General features: G+C 41.7%; 1 protein-coding gene across 2 annotated transcripts in view; it reads right to left on the bottom strand.

Moving 5' to 3' along the window:
* ELMO1 (engulfment and cell motility 1) overlaps window positions 1-19,116 on the bottom strand; it is a 417,191-nt gene that overhangs the window by 337,100 nt on the left and 60,975 nt on the right. For both annotated transcript variants that reach the window (XM_077811025.1, XM_077811026.1), the window contains exon 2: window positions 4,592-4,742. In XM_077811025.1, coding sequence (XP_077667151.1) covers window positions 4,592-4,669 — 78 coding nt within the window. In that variant the 5' untranslated portion in view covers window positions 4,670-4,742. The remainder of the gene's footprint in view (window positions 1-4,591; window positions 4,743-19,116) is intronic.

The raw sequence follows: 19,116 nt of genomic DNA, 5'->3' as shown, positions 1-19,116 counted from the left end.
GAAGCAATGCTCTAACAGGGACAGAAAGGGACACTTTTACGAGAGAGGGCCCCCTCCCAGGCCCACTATTGTAATAGCACAACAAGGTTTGCATACATATGGTTCTTTCTAGGATATAAGGCTGAAGGACAAGAGCCTTCAGCACTGCACCAAGTACACTGTTAAGTACTATTTAATAGCAGAAGTATCCTATTACTGCACATCCTGCTAAGTTAATGATTACAGTGTTTGATTATAGCTCATTAATTTTAAATGCCATGCTGTCTTACTGCAGCCCACCTCTATTACTGTTGCCCCCTACTCCATTAACTTCTGCCGTCCCCCACCCCACCCCCATTTAACATAGTAAACAAAAGGGGATTATTTTTATTTGTCAGTGAAGAGGTTCCAGCCATGCACCACTGGAAGTTAGTTCACAGCCAATCAGAATGTGGTTGGAAAATCTGCAGCCAGACCCTAATAAAATTTAATACTTGTCTGTAACGCTACTCTTATCAAGAATGGCTCTCTGCCACCACAACTCTTCTCGCTCTGACCACTACAGCCCCACTAGAAGAAAGGAAATAATATTTTTCATCACTTATTGTAATTGAACATTGATTGATTCCTGATGTTAACTATACTGTACATTAATACACTGAATTATATCTGGACCACCCTTTCCAAAAAGTTTTGTTGTACCATGGCTGTGTTCCAGAAAAAAAGAAAAGAAAAAAGAAAAAGGCTTTCCATTATTCTTACTTACGAAAATAATTGTTGCATTAAGTGAAAGATATATAATTTCCTTATGAGTGCCACTAACAATCCCTTCTCATATTTAAACTACAAGATTTTACAAGTGTTTATTTTCCGTATATATGCTGTTTATTGCATTTCATCAAGGTTGGACAATGAAACTACATTGGTCAGTTTCCATTTTATCATCAGTTTCATTTTCTGTTGTATAAAATAAAAAAAAACTTCACTGAATTGAAAAAAATAATCACTAAAATCATTAAAAACACTTATACTCTGTGTTTAATATCTAAGGGCCAGACTTGGGATGGTGTAAATTGAAATAGTGCCAATGGCTTCAGTGAATTGGTTTTAATGGACCTGTGCCAATTTATACCGACTAAGGATTTGACCCTAAATTGGTGGCCTAAAATTACTTGAGAGTCCCCTTAGAAAAATATCTCAGTTGTACTTTGATTGTGAAGAAGTACAATACAGCAACTCCAGACATCTCAGAAAGAAAGAAAATCTATTGAAGTTATATTCTACCACATTTATCAGTAATGCTAGCCAAAAAATAAAGAAGTAGCACACTCCCAAAACTCAGGAAACCACTGTGAAAAATTTAGTTCATTGACTAGGAAGTCAAGGTTTAGAGAAGGCATTAATATAAAGCAATACATATGGTTCCTGTAATGTGCTTCATTACATTGTGTCAGTAAGAAAACCGCACTTGACAGTGTTCTTGTCACTTTTGCCAATTTTTGAAATACGTGAAACTAAATATTTTTACTCAGGTTTCCTACTCATGTGATTACAGATGTAAAATATTTTATATCTGGATTAACTTCAAGTAGAAGAAAAGGATTCTCCAAATTTATACCAGTGTAACCAAGAGCTGAATTTGTCTCACTATTTAAAACAAAATAATCTATTTATCAATCTGCTTAGTAATAATACAAACACACACTGGTAGCTTGTCAATGACAGTTTTGGAGAGTTTTGTAATGCCAGTGGTTTACCAAGTTAGGAAGGAAGATTTCACTTATCTTCTACAGTGAAGTATTTAAAAAAAAAAAAACCTTCACACATGACAATGAGAGAGAGGAAACATCTGCTAAGCAAATGCATTTAAACAATTTTCTGTCCTTTTTTCCATATTTTGGGCCATATTCTGATGTGTTCAGTGGCGTTGCAGATCCGCTTTGATGAATCTAGCCAGTGATACACATTCCCTCTTTTATTTGAGTGTAATACAAATTATATTATCAAAATGCTATTTCACACATTGTACCCATCACCTGTGCACATTCCCGGTGCTGCCCACAATTGCTTAGTTTAAGACTCACTCATACCAAAAATGTGAGAAATCAGATATTTCCTGTTCCTATGTTTTAGAGAAGAGTGAAGCAAGTTAAAACCCAGTAAAACCCAACAGGGCTTGAAAACTTGAGAGTCCAAATTCGCAAACCCTAACTGGCCAGAAACTCCCACTGATTTCAGTGGGAGTTTTGTATGTAGAGGACTTGCAGGATCAGCCCTACATTTGATTGTGCATTGTGGGATGCTTTCATGGAAGGGTCATCTAACTCTTCCAAGGAAAGTATAAATTTAACAGACACCAAAAATGGTCAAGTGCACAAATCTGAAAAAAACTACAGAGAATTTTTTCTCTAATCTTTGTCAGTCATTGATTGATTGATATCAATCGCACTCAAAATTTGCTAGGTGTTTTCTAAACACAGAAGGCAGCACAGTCCCTGCAACAAATAGTTTAAGATCAAGTCAGCTGCATTCCTGGCAACAAGACAATCTTGTACTTTTAAAATACTACCTTGTCTTGCAAGAAAGAAGTGTGTTTGCTGGGATTTTTCTTCTTGTTTTGTTTATAGAACCCTCAGGGTTATTCACTGGAACTCACCCTGTCAGGCAGGTGGAGTTTTTAGGCTTTCGGAGGCAGTGTGGTCAAGTGGATCAGAAAATGGATGGTAATTCAGGAGAACTAATTTCTATTCCTGTCTTGGTCACTGTGTTACCTTAGGCAAGTCATTTCACTTCTCTGTGCTTCTTTCCTTTCCCACCCTTTGTCTGTCTTATCTATTTACGTTGCAAGCACTTTGGGGCAGGAAGCATTCTACACAGCACTGAGCGCACTGCAGCCCTGATCTCACTTTGGGCCGCTAAACATTACTAGAATACAATAATCATTACAGAAAAGCACCATGGCTGGAGGTAAAGATTTTAGGATGCAATTTTCAGTTGATGGTGTCACTTTAAACTTTATTTGGAATCAGGACTTTTTTTGTTTGATTGATTATTTCAAGGGTGGTAAGTTTGTCAAATTTTGGCCTGACAGTTCCTGTCGGCATACCTGCACCATCCTGACACACCCCTACCTTTCACTCTCTCACACACTCACACACACACACACACACACTGGAACTCACCCTGGAATTCACCACCTATGTTTCTCTGGAAACCACATTACAAACGATATGCACAATGCCTAATGAAAGAAAGAAGGAGGTCTCTTCATTTCAGAGGGCATGGCAAGGGCTTTTGGTTTACTCTTCTTCTAGCTCTTCTTTTTAAAAAAAAACTCATGTTTTCCAGGAAATAAAGATTAAAAAGCTTATGGTCTGATTTACAGACATGACAAAGTACTGAGCATCAGCAACTCCCACTGATTTAATGAGAACTGTGGGTGCACAGAACCTCTAAAAATCAGGCTGCTATTGGTTTGACCAATTCCCTGGTACCTTGTTTGTTGCAAATGCCAACAGACACTTGCTTGCTAGCCCTATACTACAATGGGACTAAAAATAGTGTGAAACAGATCACAGGGAGGGCAGAAGTTAGGACCCCTGTTCAGCAGAATATTTTCAGCATGTACTCACATTTCCTTCATTTCAGAACAACAAAGAAGATACTGAAGTGTTTGGACGCATCAGGAGTAGACTGGAAATGTGAAAAATTGGGATTGTCCCTATAAAATCAGGACATCTGGTCACTCTAATCAGGACCTAGGTGCACTGAGGAAAACTTTCAAGGGTTTTCTTTTGTATGAAATTATTATTATTATTTCAGTAAATAGTATCTGCTTTTCACCTTGTGATATTCTATACAGATAACAACCTGTATGATTCATCTATTATGGCCTACATCTAAAATATTATGAAAAAAGCCACTTTTAATATTACTAATATATATGCCAATATATGACCTCAGGTAAGTCCAATCCATAAACAATGCCACTTGTGTAACATTTACATAAAAGTTACTTAAGTTTTGTTCCACATAGATTTCCACAAAAGGTTTCCCAACGTTAAGTTTAATAAGTCTCTCTCTAAATAAGTCACCGCCAAATGTATGAAGTATTTTCCTGCCAGTATGATATGTATTTGAGATATTTACTCAGAAAGCCCCCTGGTTGAACATGACACTGCCTATGTGGCATCTGCGTAGAACCACAAAATTCTTCTGTTTGCACAGTATATTACCATTCAGGTATCCAGACCTCAAAGCTCACTGCAGCTATTTATGATGGAAATATTTTGCATTTTCCTCATGTTTTCCATCTGTAGATCTCAAAGCATTTTGCATCAGGATTTAAGCATCATTATTATAATTTTACAGATAGAAAAACTGAGGCACAGAGAAGTGAAATGGGTCACACAATGAGAAAGAATGCCTCTTTCAAACACCTGGTAAAAAACCAACAGCCAAATGTATCAAAACACCAAACCGAGCAATACAGTGAGAAGGTTACACACATTCTATACGCACTATTTACATGAATCCATGCTGTTAAACATACAGATGCATCTAAGTAAACAAACATATAGATATATATTAGTACACAGAAATAGGCACTTACTTGATCAATTTCCATCAACTTGGGGAAGGCACCTGGCCATTCTATAGCCACCTTCACTATATCAGCAGGAGGCGGCATTGTAGATGCCGCTGTTCTTCAAAGCCAGTAAAACTGGACACTAAATATTGCAGAGAGTCTCTTTCATTCACACCTGCAGGGAGGGAAAGAAAAATACAGCACAGTTCAGCCAGAATTCTAACGCTGCTTTCATTTGCTATGTATTGCAGGTGAATGAAAAATGTGTCTGTGTGAGAGAGAGTGTGAATATACATATACCAAAAGCATAAACATAGAACAATGCCACTGCACACTGTACAGCTAGCCAGCCTATTAGAAAGATGGCTGAAGCACTGGAATGTACTGTGAATAATAGTCATGCATTGGACAGTTTTAAATAGAGAAACTATTTTTAAATGTTATTAAATACGGTTAGTGAAAAGCTACAAACTACAAAAGGCTGAACATTACATTTCACTTCTGGAGACTCAAGGAGCCTGATTAAATTTCTGTTAGAGCTTGTACTCAGCTCTCCAGAAAGAGAGATTGCCCAGGAAGTTATGGCCAGGAAACACTGTTTCTCTTAACTATAGCAATGATCTTCTACGTGTTCACAAATAGATCACTGCACTATAGCAACCAGGATGTCAGGAGGAAGGCAGAATGCACAGCGTTTTACACACACACACAAATATGTGCACAGAAACTCCTTTCTACAATACAGACTCAGAGCTTGAATTTGCTAGCATGTATGAATATATATATATATATAGCATACATTGATAGCACATGTAATCACACAGTTACATATGGTGTTGCCGCTGTGCAAAAGAATTAATATCAATAGGGCTTCACAGCTAATGGCATGAGACGTGAGTTTTGAGGGGAGGAGAACTCAGCTATCAGTTGATATAGACTCTACGCTTTATTTATGTTTTAATTTTTTCCTTAGATGTATGTAGTAGCAAAGATCATCTTCAAGAAAGTGAACTGATACAGAATTCGCAAAATGAAAAGGAGGACTTGTGGCACCTTAGAGACTAAGCAATTTGAGTTTGCTGAAGACAAGCGTCAATGCCTCTACCACAACTTAGTGGTCGCAGATCAGGGACCAGCAGTAACCAAGTAATCTTTTTTCCATAACCTGCATCCTTTCACCCCGTCCCATTGTATGTGACATTCACACTTGTCTGTCAAGTATATCATTCAGATTGTAATCTCCAAGCCTTTTATATGTACTCAGTGAAGAGCCTTACACTCTTGTTGCTGCTCTAAGATACATTATAAACAATACACTTGCCAAAAAGGACCCAAAAATGGAGTGCGGTCCTCTGGAAGGACAGCACTGTCCCACCCTCCTTTACAATAGAAAGGAGAGGTGCATACATATATAGACACCCACACACCGTGCAGTAGCCATGAGGGTTGAGAAGAAAATATATTTCTTCTTCCAGCAGCAAGAAGACGGTGGAAGTTGGGAGAATTTTAGACACCTCATAGTAACAAGCAAGTACAAAAATGGAGTCCCTGAACACCCCAGGAAGAACTCCTGCACCCCATACCGATCTGCTGTGAATGGGTGGACAAGCTTCTCACCAGAGCACTGCTCCACACCTCTTTGGGGGTGCTGTACACCTGCCCTGCCCCCACTCTTTTTCACTTGTCTTTCTTGAGAAGGTTTAGTCCTCAGGCTAGTGTCTGGTAAGTTTTTCAAATCCTGGACATTCTATTACATACCCTAAAAGGTACTAATGGAACATTTCATGAGGGTTAACATTTCGTTGTTGCCAGTGACAACAACATCAATATCAACAGTGTAACTATCACTGCATTGGCAGGGACAAGCACCATGGCAAAAACAGAACCTAAAGCAAGGCAAAAGAGACAATGGGTGGGGTGGGGTGGGAAATCATGAGGCTTCTTGGGGAAAAAAATGGAGAAGTTTGGTGGTATTTCTATCTAGGAACATACCGAAACCCGCTGGGGAGTTTAGGGGGACGAGGATTAAGCACAAGCAATCCTGCCATGCAACAATGGTAACAAGAGACAGAAAGATCCACTTTCTTCTAACACCACACAAGGAATTAGAAGAGTACAGACAACAGTTATATACTGAACCCTTTTCTCCTGCTCCCTACTTCACTGTCAAACTTCTGCCTAAGACTTTCCCCAGCCTCCCTCTTCTCCCTGACTTCCTGTTACAGATTTAAAGAAACAAACCTACAAGGAGAAGGCAGCGTTGGCATACAAAGCACACTCCCCACACCATACTTACACATGCACACACTTTGTAACAGGATGAGATGTGGGAGCAACTCATGGTACAATCTCCTCCTCTCTGCCTATAGGATTTAAAGGGAAGGCAACGCACAGTCTGATAATCGCCTTGGGGGTCAGCTAATTGTAAGGCCAGCCATGAAAGTTGGGGGATTTTTGATTCATGGTTACTTCTAAGCAAAACATCACCATCCAGCTGTAAATCTACAGATAACATCCACTTATGTACAAATAGGGAAATTAACCCCTGATTTTACTTTACTGAATCCTGGTCCATCTTAAACAATCCTGCCGAGGTGTGAAAGTAAAACTCATAGTTCACCTTAGCAACAGTTTTCCCTGAAGCAGTTCTTTCTTAAACCAAATTTAGCTTAGGAAAAAAACAAGGCCCTGTGTCCCATTTATGGTATAAAAGAAAAGTGATTTTTAGAAAACACCTTATCTTGACTGATTCCTAATAAAAGTTGGTATAAAACAATCCCTTGCACAACCCAAATGTTGGACTCAAATCAGTTCATAAAGACAAAGGGGAAGATCTTCAGCTGGTGTAAACTAATGTTTGAAAAACAAAAGACAAATTAGCTCATTAAAGGGCAAATTCTAAAAGTTAAAGCTATACCGTACACTGTATATTCCTTGAAGAAAGTGTGGTGCATTTCAAGCAATGTATGTTGTCCTTTGGATAGTCTGCTATGTTATAGCAATGAACTCTGAAGCTGGAAATCGGAATATCCCTCATGTAATGTAGTGCTGAAAAATGCATTAGATCAGACACATAAGCCCAGTTTACCTACCTGGCTCTGAGATATTAACTCAATATGTGAGCCAGTACAGCATAAACTCCATGACTGTGCCAGTTGACTTATGAATTGTCCTTACTTATTTATTTTAAACCACACATAAGCAGATTGCACATGAAACACAGGATTTTGAATTTCTAAGAGACGAGTGCCATGGGAGAATGTAAAATAAATAATATTTTGCACTTCTATTGTGCCTTCTATGCAAAAAATCCCAATACACTTTAAATATTTATAATTATCACACTAGTAGGAAGTATTATCCTTATGTTGCAAATGGGGAAAAAGAGACTCCAAGAGGTTATGTGACTTAATACCTACACAAAGTCTACAAATGGCTGAGGACAGAACTCTAGTCTCCTGACTCCCAGTCCTGGGTTTCATCCACATCCCCACACACACACACACACACACACACACACACACTCCCCCCCCCCCCCCACACACACACATTTCCTGTCTTTCACATGAGAAAACTAGCTGTAAAATATTAGTGCAGGCTCATTTCATCAGCAAGAAAATTAAAGGAGTTAAGGATTCAAAACCAACTTGCATTTGAGAGTTTAATAAAGTGTTTGACGCTTTCTAAGGATGTCCAGAACTGTGAGGCACCATGTTCCCCCCTCCTCCACACTCCAGTGTGTGTGAGTGTGAGAGAGAGAGAGAGATTGATTGATTGATTTGCTGGTGCTAAACTGGGTGTCAGCTCCCTTACACCCCCAATCTGTTAGACACTCAATCTCCTCTGAGCTCTGGTAGCCCTTACTTCGCCTTGCAAGTTAACAGTTGGTGTACCCCAGAATCCGAGCTCCTCTGATGTGTCACCATGGAGCGTCCAGCCCCAGTCACTGGACACTCCCAATAACTCGACCTTATGGCGAAGATCAAGTATGTGTGTAGTAACTCCCAGGTTTGCTGTTCTCAAGGGAACAGCATACACACAGTTTCACTGGCACAACTCAGGATCAGGTCCTTTATCACACCACAGAGATATAGTTATAGTGAAAGAATCAAATTTATTTTCAAAGATTTAAGATACCGAGAAAGGATAATGGAAACAGAAATGATCATGTATAAAAAACAAGTATAGCACGCTTCTTGGAGTCTACACTTAACAGGCTAAAATCCATGTCTAAAGCAGTTTCTCACCCAGGACAGGCTGGGATTCCATTTTCATGAATATAATCGCACTGTGCTGTTCCTGTCCCCCAGTTATAGTCCAAATATACATCTACAATGCACTCCCAAACAAGACTCTTTCCCCCCTGCTTGTTCTCCTCTTCCTGTTAAATCTGCATTTAGCCACACTGGTGCTTGTGAATGAGACAATGTTCAATTTACATTTCAACAGATGGATGAATAAATATCTCTGGTCTGGGAGGAAACCCGCTTCTCAGCTCTGCTGGGGAGTAACACCTTGTGTGACAAAGTTCCTCCTCTACCTTGATGGGTCCTGCGCTTATTGGTGGATTTTGCTCGCCTCAGAGATTCACAGTAGCCCTCAGTTTGGCCACTTTCGTGGCTCAAATCTGCCATTCACTCAGATAACCTCATCACTGGCCAGCATGGGGAAAAAAGAGTAAGAACAATCCCCGCAGTTTCTGCTGATCCACCATGTGGGTCGGGGACCAGCTCAGAGACCTTCACCTCTGGTGGAAGCTCCTGTGTTGTGTCAGGAGCTGGGAGGTTTAGGGGGAACCCGGGCCCGCCCTCTACCTCCAGCCCAGGGCCCTGTGAACTGCAGCTGTCTAGACTGCCTTCTGGAACAGCTGTGCAACAGCTACAATTCCCTGAGCTACTTCCCCTTGGCCTCCTCCCAACACCTTCTTTGTCCTCACCACAGGACCTTCCTCCTGATGTCTGTTAACGCTTGTACTCCTCTGTCCTCCAGCAGCACATCCTCTCGCTCCTTACACACACACCTCACTAACTGGAATGAGAGTCTTTAAACCAGGTGTCCTGATTAGCCTTAATTAATTCTAGTAGCTTCCCAATTGGCTACAGGTGTCCTAATTAGCCTGCCTGCCTTAATTAGCTCTAGAAAGTTCCTGAGTGTTCTGGAATAGTCCCTGTTCTCTTACCCAGGGAAAAGGGACTTGCTTAACCTGGAACTAATGTATCTACCTTCGACCACTCTCTTGTAGCCATCTGGCCTGACCCTGTCACACTAGATACAAATTATAAGAACACATTTTAAGCACACAGACTTAAAAATTTTAAAAATATCATCAGTACATACATCCGTGACTAGCGTGATCCCAGCCTCCCACTGAAGATTCCACATGACACACTTTACAGATACTATGACAACAATGTGCCAGGTGTAGCAAGTTTGTCAGGCCTGAGAGAAGTTGCTGACACAGAGTAGGGAACCCTTCATCAGCTGGGACCAACTGGCCTCCTCTGTGTCACAAAGACTACATCTGCACTAGAAGCGCGACAGCAGCAGTTGCTCCAGGGTAGCGCTTCTGGTGAAGATGCTCTAAGCTGACAGGAGAGAGCTCTCCCTTCAGCATAATTACTCCACCTCCCATGAGAGGCGGTACCTATGTCAGCGGGAGAAGCTTTCGCACCAGCATAGCGCTGTCTACACCAGCGCTTGAGTTAGTATCATTTACGTCTCTCCAAGGCGTGGATTATTCATTCCCCTGAGCGACATAAATTAAAACGAAGTAAATTCTAGCGTAGACAAAGTCAAACTGCCTTCTATATTTTTGATGTATAAAATATTCAAGAATCACATGGAGCTGGGCCAGGTGACCACTTTGGAATCAATCCCAGAAAAAGTTTTTCCTCGGCCTTGCTCAGAGAATGCCCTGATGCAACCAGCTGAAGAAATGTGAATAAGAAAATATGACTCTTCACATCTCTCTCCAATAAGGGGTAAGATAGCGCAAAGTGGACTCACACCAAAAACTGTATACAAATCTGCCATTTATAAAAAGGAAGCATGACCTGCTCTTGGGATCTTACATAACCACATCTTGTCAAATCTAATCAGTTTCGTCAGCTGACCTCAAGAGGCCCAGGCAAACAAAAACTAAGTGGCAAGTTTCGCTGAAAGGTCCCCCCAGAGACCAAGTCTGATTAACAATTTTAGAAAGATAATCCAACACAAGATGAATACCCCCAAGAGAGTTATTTCTGGATTTAAACTGCAAGTCTGAACAGCCAACTGTGAGGAGTGTAATATTCTCTGCTGCCTCTGACAGAAGGCAAAATAGTGCACTGAAGCCAGAGCATTGGATGTAAACTTTATATACATAGAGATGCTTTCCTGTTGTTCCCTTTGCTTTGGTTATACTCTCAGTGCTATTCACCTCTGAACCTGACAACACACACAGTCCCAAGAGACCCAAGTCCATAACACTCACAGATGCTTTGACACAGTGCAAGACAAAACCAGTTGAGGATCAGGGTTGTAGCAGCTGAGGGGGCAGGAAATTTACCTCTGTGGGAATGCCCGTTCAGGAGCCTTTTAACCCTTCTCTGCCTTCACCCTGACCACTGGCATTCTAACATACCATCTCATAAGGTCGGATCCAGCTTCCACTGACTTCAGTGAAAAGATTCCCATCGTCTTCAAAGGGAGTTGGATCAGACCTGTGATTTCCAGAATAGCCATTTCTTTGACATCACACTGACAGATCCATATCAATAATCCACAGCCTAGAAGCATACTATTAATCATAACAAGAGGAACCTGCAGTCCTCTGTGTGTTTAAAAACACCACTTCTTCCATAATCTGTGTTTCAGGAGGGACTTGCATGAAAGGAAGGTGACTTAAGTACAATGGCAGGGGGGAGACTTTCGGTAGTCAATGAGACTGTTTTGGAGAGATTGAGGATGAGGAGTTCGATATCACTGGGCTGCTGTCCAGATAGTTGTATTCCTTGTTCCCACACACATACCCACAGCACTCTGACTTTCCAACACTACTACATAGATCCATTCCGTGGAGGATATATGGATGTGATGGGGTGTTCACACCACACTAGCCTGGAAAGGGTTAATGAGGCACAGAAGGGGCAAAATAACCTGATAGGCCACACCTAAGGGAGGATTAGGCTTTATAAGCAATCCCTGATCGAGGATAGAGCCCCGCTGAGCAAGAGGGGCTGGTATGTGGTCAAGCAGTGAGGGCAGAGGAGGAAACCAGCAGCCACCCTCTGGGCTTGGAAAAGTAAAGAGAGGAAACCCAGGGAGAAAGAAGTCCTGGGATCCTGGCCCTGAGGAAAGGGTTTACCCGGAAAAGTGGAGAAGAAAGCCTATAGGAGGCAAAGTAAAAAGTATACCCAGGGAAACAGCAGCAAGATTAGAGATGGTCAGACCTTGGCTGCTGATTGTAGGGTCCCTGGGTTGCAACCTGGAGTAGCGGACAAGCCTGAATTCCAGTACCACCTACTGGGAAGTGGCACAAAATTGTTCGAAAGGTCAACCAACTAGCAGATCTGGAGGGATGTTGATACCCTGGAAGGATGGACTATATACTGACCTAGCCAGAAGGCTGTGTCACAAAGAAAGAGTACCCAGAGTCCTGGAGAGTAAGAGAGGCTATGGAGTGAGTGAGCAATGGGAGGCGGCGCTATGCCAGACAAGAGCTGATCCCCAGCCATGAGAGAGCCATTACAATCATCAATATGTTTTACAGGCATGCCTTTAAAAGACATTCAGTCCTAAACTAGAGACAAAGGAAGGTTTCAAAGTGTGAATTAAAGATGACCTGTGATTTAAAGATGACGAGATAACAGATGGGCATATACTTTTGGGGGTGGGGGATGCTGTTTTTGTTTAGATGTTATGTATAAAGAAGGCCTGACAGACTGAGGACTTGAAAGAAAAAAATGTTAACACCCCACCCCCACTTTTTTTTTTTTTTAAACATTGAAATTCATGTCCTTTCTACCCAGTGTTTCCAGCACGACTATGCATAAACTACCAAATCTCAAATAGGGGTAAAAAGGCTACATTACCTCTGTATCCGGCACCAGTGCAACCATTACTGGAGTACGGTGTCTAGTTCTAGTGTTCACAATTCAACAAGGATGTCAGGAAACTGGAGAAGGGTCAGAGAGATGCCACGAGAATGATTAAAGAATTAGAAAATACGTTTCACAGTGATCAACTCAAAAAGCTTGATCTGTTTATTTTAAAGAGAAGGTTAAGGGGTGACTTGATCATGGTACAGGCCTGATTCTCACTTACACTAAGAGCTTCTTTACACTATTCAGGCAGACAAAAGAAGCTTTAGTATAACAAAGAATCAAGCCAACTGCACAGAGTAAGTAGGTTGGGGCATACACTGTATACTATATCAGAGAGGTAGGGTGGAGCAAGTCCATAGGGAGCTTTGCAAATCAGGAAGGCAATTTTGAATGGGATTCAAACATGAGTCAGAAGTCAGTGGAAACAATAAAAGGGTGGGAGTATTTATATACAGTCCCACTTTCTGACACAAATGTGTCTAGCTGTAGCACATGGGACTCCCTGAAGTTTCGAGCAACTAGGGATTTAGGAAGAGTATATAAAAAGGAGAAGCTATTACAGTCAAGATGCTAACTGTTTAAACTGAATTAGTTCACTCTGGCAGAGGCAGTTAAGGATGAATTTTGGCTGCATTCCAGAAATGATAAGACACTTGAGATGGAAAAGAATAAGATAAAGGTCAGCTACGATTCCAAAATTTCTTGCCAGAAGCAAAGTTAAGGAGTGATGTCAGAGATGTAGTACAAAGAGGGTTCTTTACCCTGGTGAAGTCTCTGAAGCATTCAATAGAAGTTATAATGGAGGCAGGAGCTGCCCATCAGAACAGAGAGATAGATGGGAAACAGAGATCACAGAGTGTGGGGGTCGAAGAAGGTATCAGAGTTAGGAGACAGCATGACAGGGACATAATGTCTAAGGCTGGAAAAAAGCAATCACCTGCCTGCAGGGAAAAGGTTATAGGGAGGAGAGAGAGAGAGAAGTACAGAAGCAGAGGCACTCTATAATGAATGATAGGAGGGGCAGATCCACATTGCTCACCAGAAACAAAAGAAAAGAGAAATTGGTTAAAGTTAGAATCCTTACTAGGAGACACCACCCTCTTGCTTCAGGCACTCAAGGAGGAGAGAGATTGATCATACGTATTAAAAGTCACTCTGGAATCAAGTGCCAAGAGGAAAAAAAAGGTTTCTGTGACCTACCGTATGATAATGTCAACAGCTATCTCGCAGTATTGCAAAATAGCTGACTCCTGACATCAGGAAGGTTATGTTTCTGGAGGTGTACTTGCCTGCCCTGTAGGTTAATATCCATTTCTCTCTTATGGCTATTGAAATCAGTTCACCAAAACAGCAGCCAACACTCACAAAACCATAGGATCATAGAAATATAGGGCTCAAAGGGATCTCAAGAGGTCATCTAGCCCAGTCCCCTATGCTGAGGCAGGACCAAGTATACCTAGATGTGTGTTCCTGACTCCTCTGAGATGAGCTTGGTCATTTTGGGTATGTCTTCAGGGCAGTTGAGAGTGCAACTCCCAGGCCGGCTAGACAGACTTATGCTAGCGGGGCTTGAGCTACAGTGTTAAAAATAGCTGTGTGGACATTGTGGCTTGAAGCTTGAGCTCCAGCCCAAGCCGCAATGTCCACACAGCTATTTTTAGCATGCTAGCTCAAACCCTGCTAGCTTAAACCTGCCTAGCCAGACCAGGAGGCACATCCCCAGCTGCAGTGGAATGTACGCCTTTGCAGCTAGTAGAGCAAACGACATAATTTCTGATCCTAATCACTAAGGCTAAGATTTTGTCATAGTTATTTTCAGTAAAAGTCACAGACAGGTCACGGGCAATAAACAAAAATTCACAGAAGCCGTGAGAAGATATTTTGCTGTGACTTTTGCTGCTGCAGCTCCATGGTTTCCCCACCACCATGGCTGGGAGCTGTGGGGTTCCCCCTCTACCCAAAGCAGCTAGAAGCTGCAAGGTGACCATATTTCCCAAAGAGAAAACGGGACACCCCAGCCGCTCGCCCGAGGTGTCCCGTTCTCTTCCCCTCCACCCATGTGCAAGGCTGTCACCCGTTGCTGGAACCCTGAGGAAGGCCCCCTCAGGAGCCTGTCACCAGTCACTGGAACCCTGCAGGGGGCCCCCTATCGCTGCTGTCACCTGTTGCTGGAACTCTGCCAGGGGCCAGCTGGCTGCCAGCTCCTGAGTCCCGCAGCCCCTGGGGCTGAAGCAGAGAATGTCACGGAGGTCTCTAGGAGTCATGGATTCCATGACCTCTGTGACATATACGTAGCCTTCCTAATCACTTAGTAAAAAGCTTGGCTGCTATACTAATGCAGGACAATGTCAATAACCATGCAATAATGCTGCTGTGTTCAGATAGGACAACCTACTCCTAGCACTTGGCGACTTTGGAGGTCCTGAGTGAAAGAGCTTCTACAAAACAAAAAAAGGAACTATCAGTGGGAAGCATAGCAACCACAGCACAGAAAACAACCTGACACAGTCAATACTAAGTAAAAAGTTAACATGGATTAAGGCTACATCTTTTTGTAGCAGCAGATCCAAGCATTTTAGTGTGGGACTCTCCCTTGACCACATCCCAAATGAGAGAACCTCCTTATCCTGAGGCAATGACTCTAAACAAAGTCAGGTCCCAAAGTCTTAAATTGTAGAATACTATTCCTTTCCAAACCCACAAACCTCTACGGGTGAGAAGCTGTACAGCAAAGCGAACAGCCCTCTCCAAAACAGTAATGTGGCTGCTGGAGGCAGCTCAAGAACAACATAGCCTATACCCTTCCCGAGTGACATCAAGGAGTATCCACTCAAGAATGCTGCCGCCTTTAACAACAGCTCAGACTGTGAGACTTCAGAGGTTAGAATCAAACCCTTCTCTTCTGTGATAAAATTCTGTATGATCACACAAGCCAAGATAGTAGGTCAATAGTTCACTGCGTGGTCTCCTCATTTTTCTTTTAAACTAACCTCAATATTACAAATCTTGATTGGCTATAGGGGAAAACTGATAGAGTCACTTCACCACTTTGTGCCTCAGTTTCCCCCTCCACACAATGGAGATAATGATCCTGACCTCCTTGGTGAAGCATTTTAAGATCTATGGATGAAAAGCATGATATGATAGCTAGGTATTATTATGATAACTTCTGTTTCCTCAATGACTATTTTTTAATGAAAGAACAGAAGTTGTTAGCAAACAATTTCTGTTTGGCAGGCTATCTAGTATCTGCCTTTTTAAAAGTTATAATTACAAACGTCCCCCATGCCCCAACAACCACGATACCTAATAGAGAGCAACTGATGAGGGCATAGCTATGCTTCCCTGTCTCCAAAACTGGCTGAGGTTTCTGCTGTAGTGTCTCAGGAAATATGATTAGTTTTGCCAAGAGTGCACAAAACACTCAAAGTTTCCAAACTGGCTGATCAAGGAACCCCTCCTCCACCACTCAAAAGTACAGTCAGAACATTGAGGACTAGACTGTGCCAGCACATTATTCTGCAGAGTTACTTGTGGCAATTTCCAGCTCAGAAGCCAGAACATTAATCATTGATTGCTAGTACAATTCAATGTGGATCAAAAGAATAAATTAATACAAACCAGCTCTCCTTATGATACCTTTGCATATAATAAAAAAACAAACAAACAATGTGTCAGTGATTTAGTCTATTATTCTCTTGATTTCAAGTAGCGTTACGAGCAAATATTTTACCTGTTTAGAACCTAAAAACGCACTGTACAGGACACGAAGCCCTCTACAAGAGCGGATAAGAGTGGCAGTGCCCTTGATTTACAATGGTAAGTATGTGTTTTGAAATTATTATAAAAATAGTAAAAATCTAGCCCCATGATCATTGAATGTTAACAATATTTTAACATACATGACTGCCTAGAATTTCACCCTTTGCACAATGCGGTCTACCAAACCGAAACCCTTCTGCTCCAACAGCACAGGACTCGGCCATTTTATCTACAGGAGAATCTCCATAAGTTGTAGTAGGGTTTATGATACATTGCGCTTTGTGGATTCCATTCAGATGAGGGAAATGGTGCACATGCACCCACGTCCTCTCACCAGCTTATTATAATATATTTAATTAATTCAGTGCTTTACTTATAATTAGATCCAGCAGTAAAGACAAGAGTATTTGGACAAAATCTTTGGATATTTTTAATGCTCTGATGATTGCTGGGGTTAGTATTTTGAGAAAGGTAACATCATTTTGTGAAGTCACTTGGGAGTGAAACCACTGTTTATAATTCTTGTTTTCTGAGTTTAGCTTTCCCCATTTAAGTCTTGCTATTGCATGTAAAGAAAATCACTGTTTGCTCAACACCACTCTCAGAAGGTCCACACAGTGAGCAACTGAGTTTCAAAATGAAGTTTTCAGCTGAAGTGGGAATTTCTGAGTTTCATAGGGGATAGTAGCAGCTTGTTGAAAAATGGTGTAATTGTGTGAAAATGGATGAAAGGTGCAATATGACAAATTGTGAACCAGTCTCCCTCTGATTTCAGTACTGGTTTAACATCAGAAGATCTCTACTGGTCAAACAATAAATATATTGTTTAGCTATTAAAGAACTTATTTGGAGCAGGATAGAAAACTCTTTGCAACCTCCAGTAGTGACAGGTTTCAGAGTAGCAGCCGTGTTAGTCTGTAATCGCAAAAAGAAAAGGAATACTTAGTGGGCTCCCTTTAAGATAAATGAAATCACCTTGCAGCAAAATGGTAGCACACAAGCTTCAGTCTCCTTTAATTTTTTTTTTTTTAAATACCCAAAACACTTAAATACTATTCAGTTTGCAAATGGGATGCACAAGAGTTTTCACAAAGCTGCAGTGGACATCTCTACTAGAACAATACTCCACTTTCTTTTTCAGCATCACATTGACCTTAAAGGCAAATCACATGCCATGCTCATAGAACCATGGAAATGAGATATCAACAGTATTTTTGGGTGCCAAATACCCACAACTCCCATCCAAGTCACTAGACTTAGCACCTCTGAAAATTAGGGCCTTAGTGCATCTTCCTGCTAGTGTAAAATTATTCGTCACCGTATATTCTCCAGTGCTTTGTCTAGTCTAGTTTTAAATGATTGCTTGGAAGACTATTCCAGTCCAATAGTGCTCACTTAAGACATTTTTCATGATAGTCACCCTACAGGCCAGATTTTCCATTGCTCTTTCCTGCACTGGGCATAGGAAACGGGTGGTGGTAAAGTAAGGGGTATAAAAAGGTAGTTTCAAGCCACCTTTGCATCTCCCAAATTCTGGACTGGGCAGTGAACCTCTAGGCTGCTCTAAGTCAGTCCACAGCTGGTAAAGAGCAACCAGAGTGCAACATACGGCAGGCAGACTTCCTTCCATGCTGGTCCTGCCCATTACTGGGTGGGGGAGGAGGCGCTGTGAGGAAGCCCACCAGAGGGTTATTACATGAACTCTATGCCAGCCACAAAATCCACCCTATGACCGGCGATTTCTGCCCAGGCAGCTCCCACTGTGTTTGTGGGCCCTGTGCAACACCAGAACTGGGGCAATGTAGGACAGAATCTGGTCCTACATTTTAAAAACAAATTTTTAAAGTGTGCAATACTGTATTTGTAAAACATATGAACATCTTGAAGCACATAAATAGCGCATTGCCTGTACAATTTCACTTACTCTGAACAAATACAATCATGCAAATGCATTTAATGCCAAGTGTAGGATAAACTGAGGAACAGTGACAAGTTACATGTTGGTAAGTGATAGATCAATCACTTTCCTCACTGTAACAAAGTCATCGGTGTATTCCTTCTATCGGACCTTATGTGGTTTCTTATTTTCACGTGTCTCATATAGTTATTCATCACCTTACCAGCAGATTGCTAAGAACAGACAACAACGTTTGCTCACAAAGTGATAAGGCGAAAACCAACTGAAAACAGACGTTATGCCCATAAGCCTCCAAGCTTCCTTTCCTCCACAACACCGATACCGAGAACAAATACAAAGCATCCTCAGTAATTATACATGGCTGGACTCTATCTAAATGGATAGGACATTGGGCCAGTGCTTAGAACTTTAGCCTGGGATCTGGGGAGTTTTGCATTCTATTTCCTAACCTGCCACAGGCTTCTTGCATGACCCGGGACAAATCACATAGCCTCTCTGTGCCTCAATCCCCATCTGTAAAATGGGAATAGCAGCACCGGCCAACCTCACAGGCGTGTTGTGAGGGTAAACACATTAAAGATTGTGTGGTGCTCAGATACAACGATCATGGGGGCCAAATAAGAACCTAAATTAGATTATTCACGAGATGGCAGCCCACATATTCAGTGGTGCACCTTGCTAGGAACACACGACATTGGCACTATGGGATGCCACACTGGCTGCCTTCTGGTTTCTGGATAGAGCTTAGTGTATTAATTTTGCTCTATAAAGCCCTAAGGGTATGT

This window comes from Eretmochelys imbricata, chromosome 2 (assembly GCF_965152235.1).
Source record: "Eretmochelys imbricata isolate rEreImb1 chromosome 2, rEreImb1.hap1, whole genome shotgun sequence".
Lineage (NCBI taxonomy): Eukaryota > Metazoa > Chordata > Testudines > Cheloniidae > Eretmochelys > Eretmochelys imbricata.
This window is presented reverse-complemented; position numbering and strand designations above follow the sequence as displayed.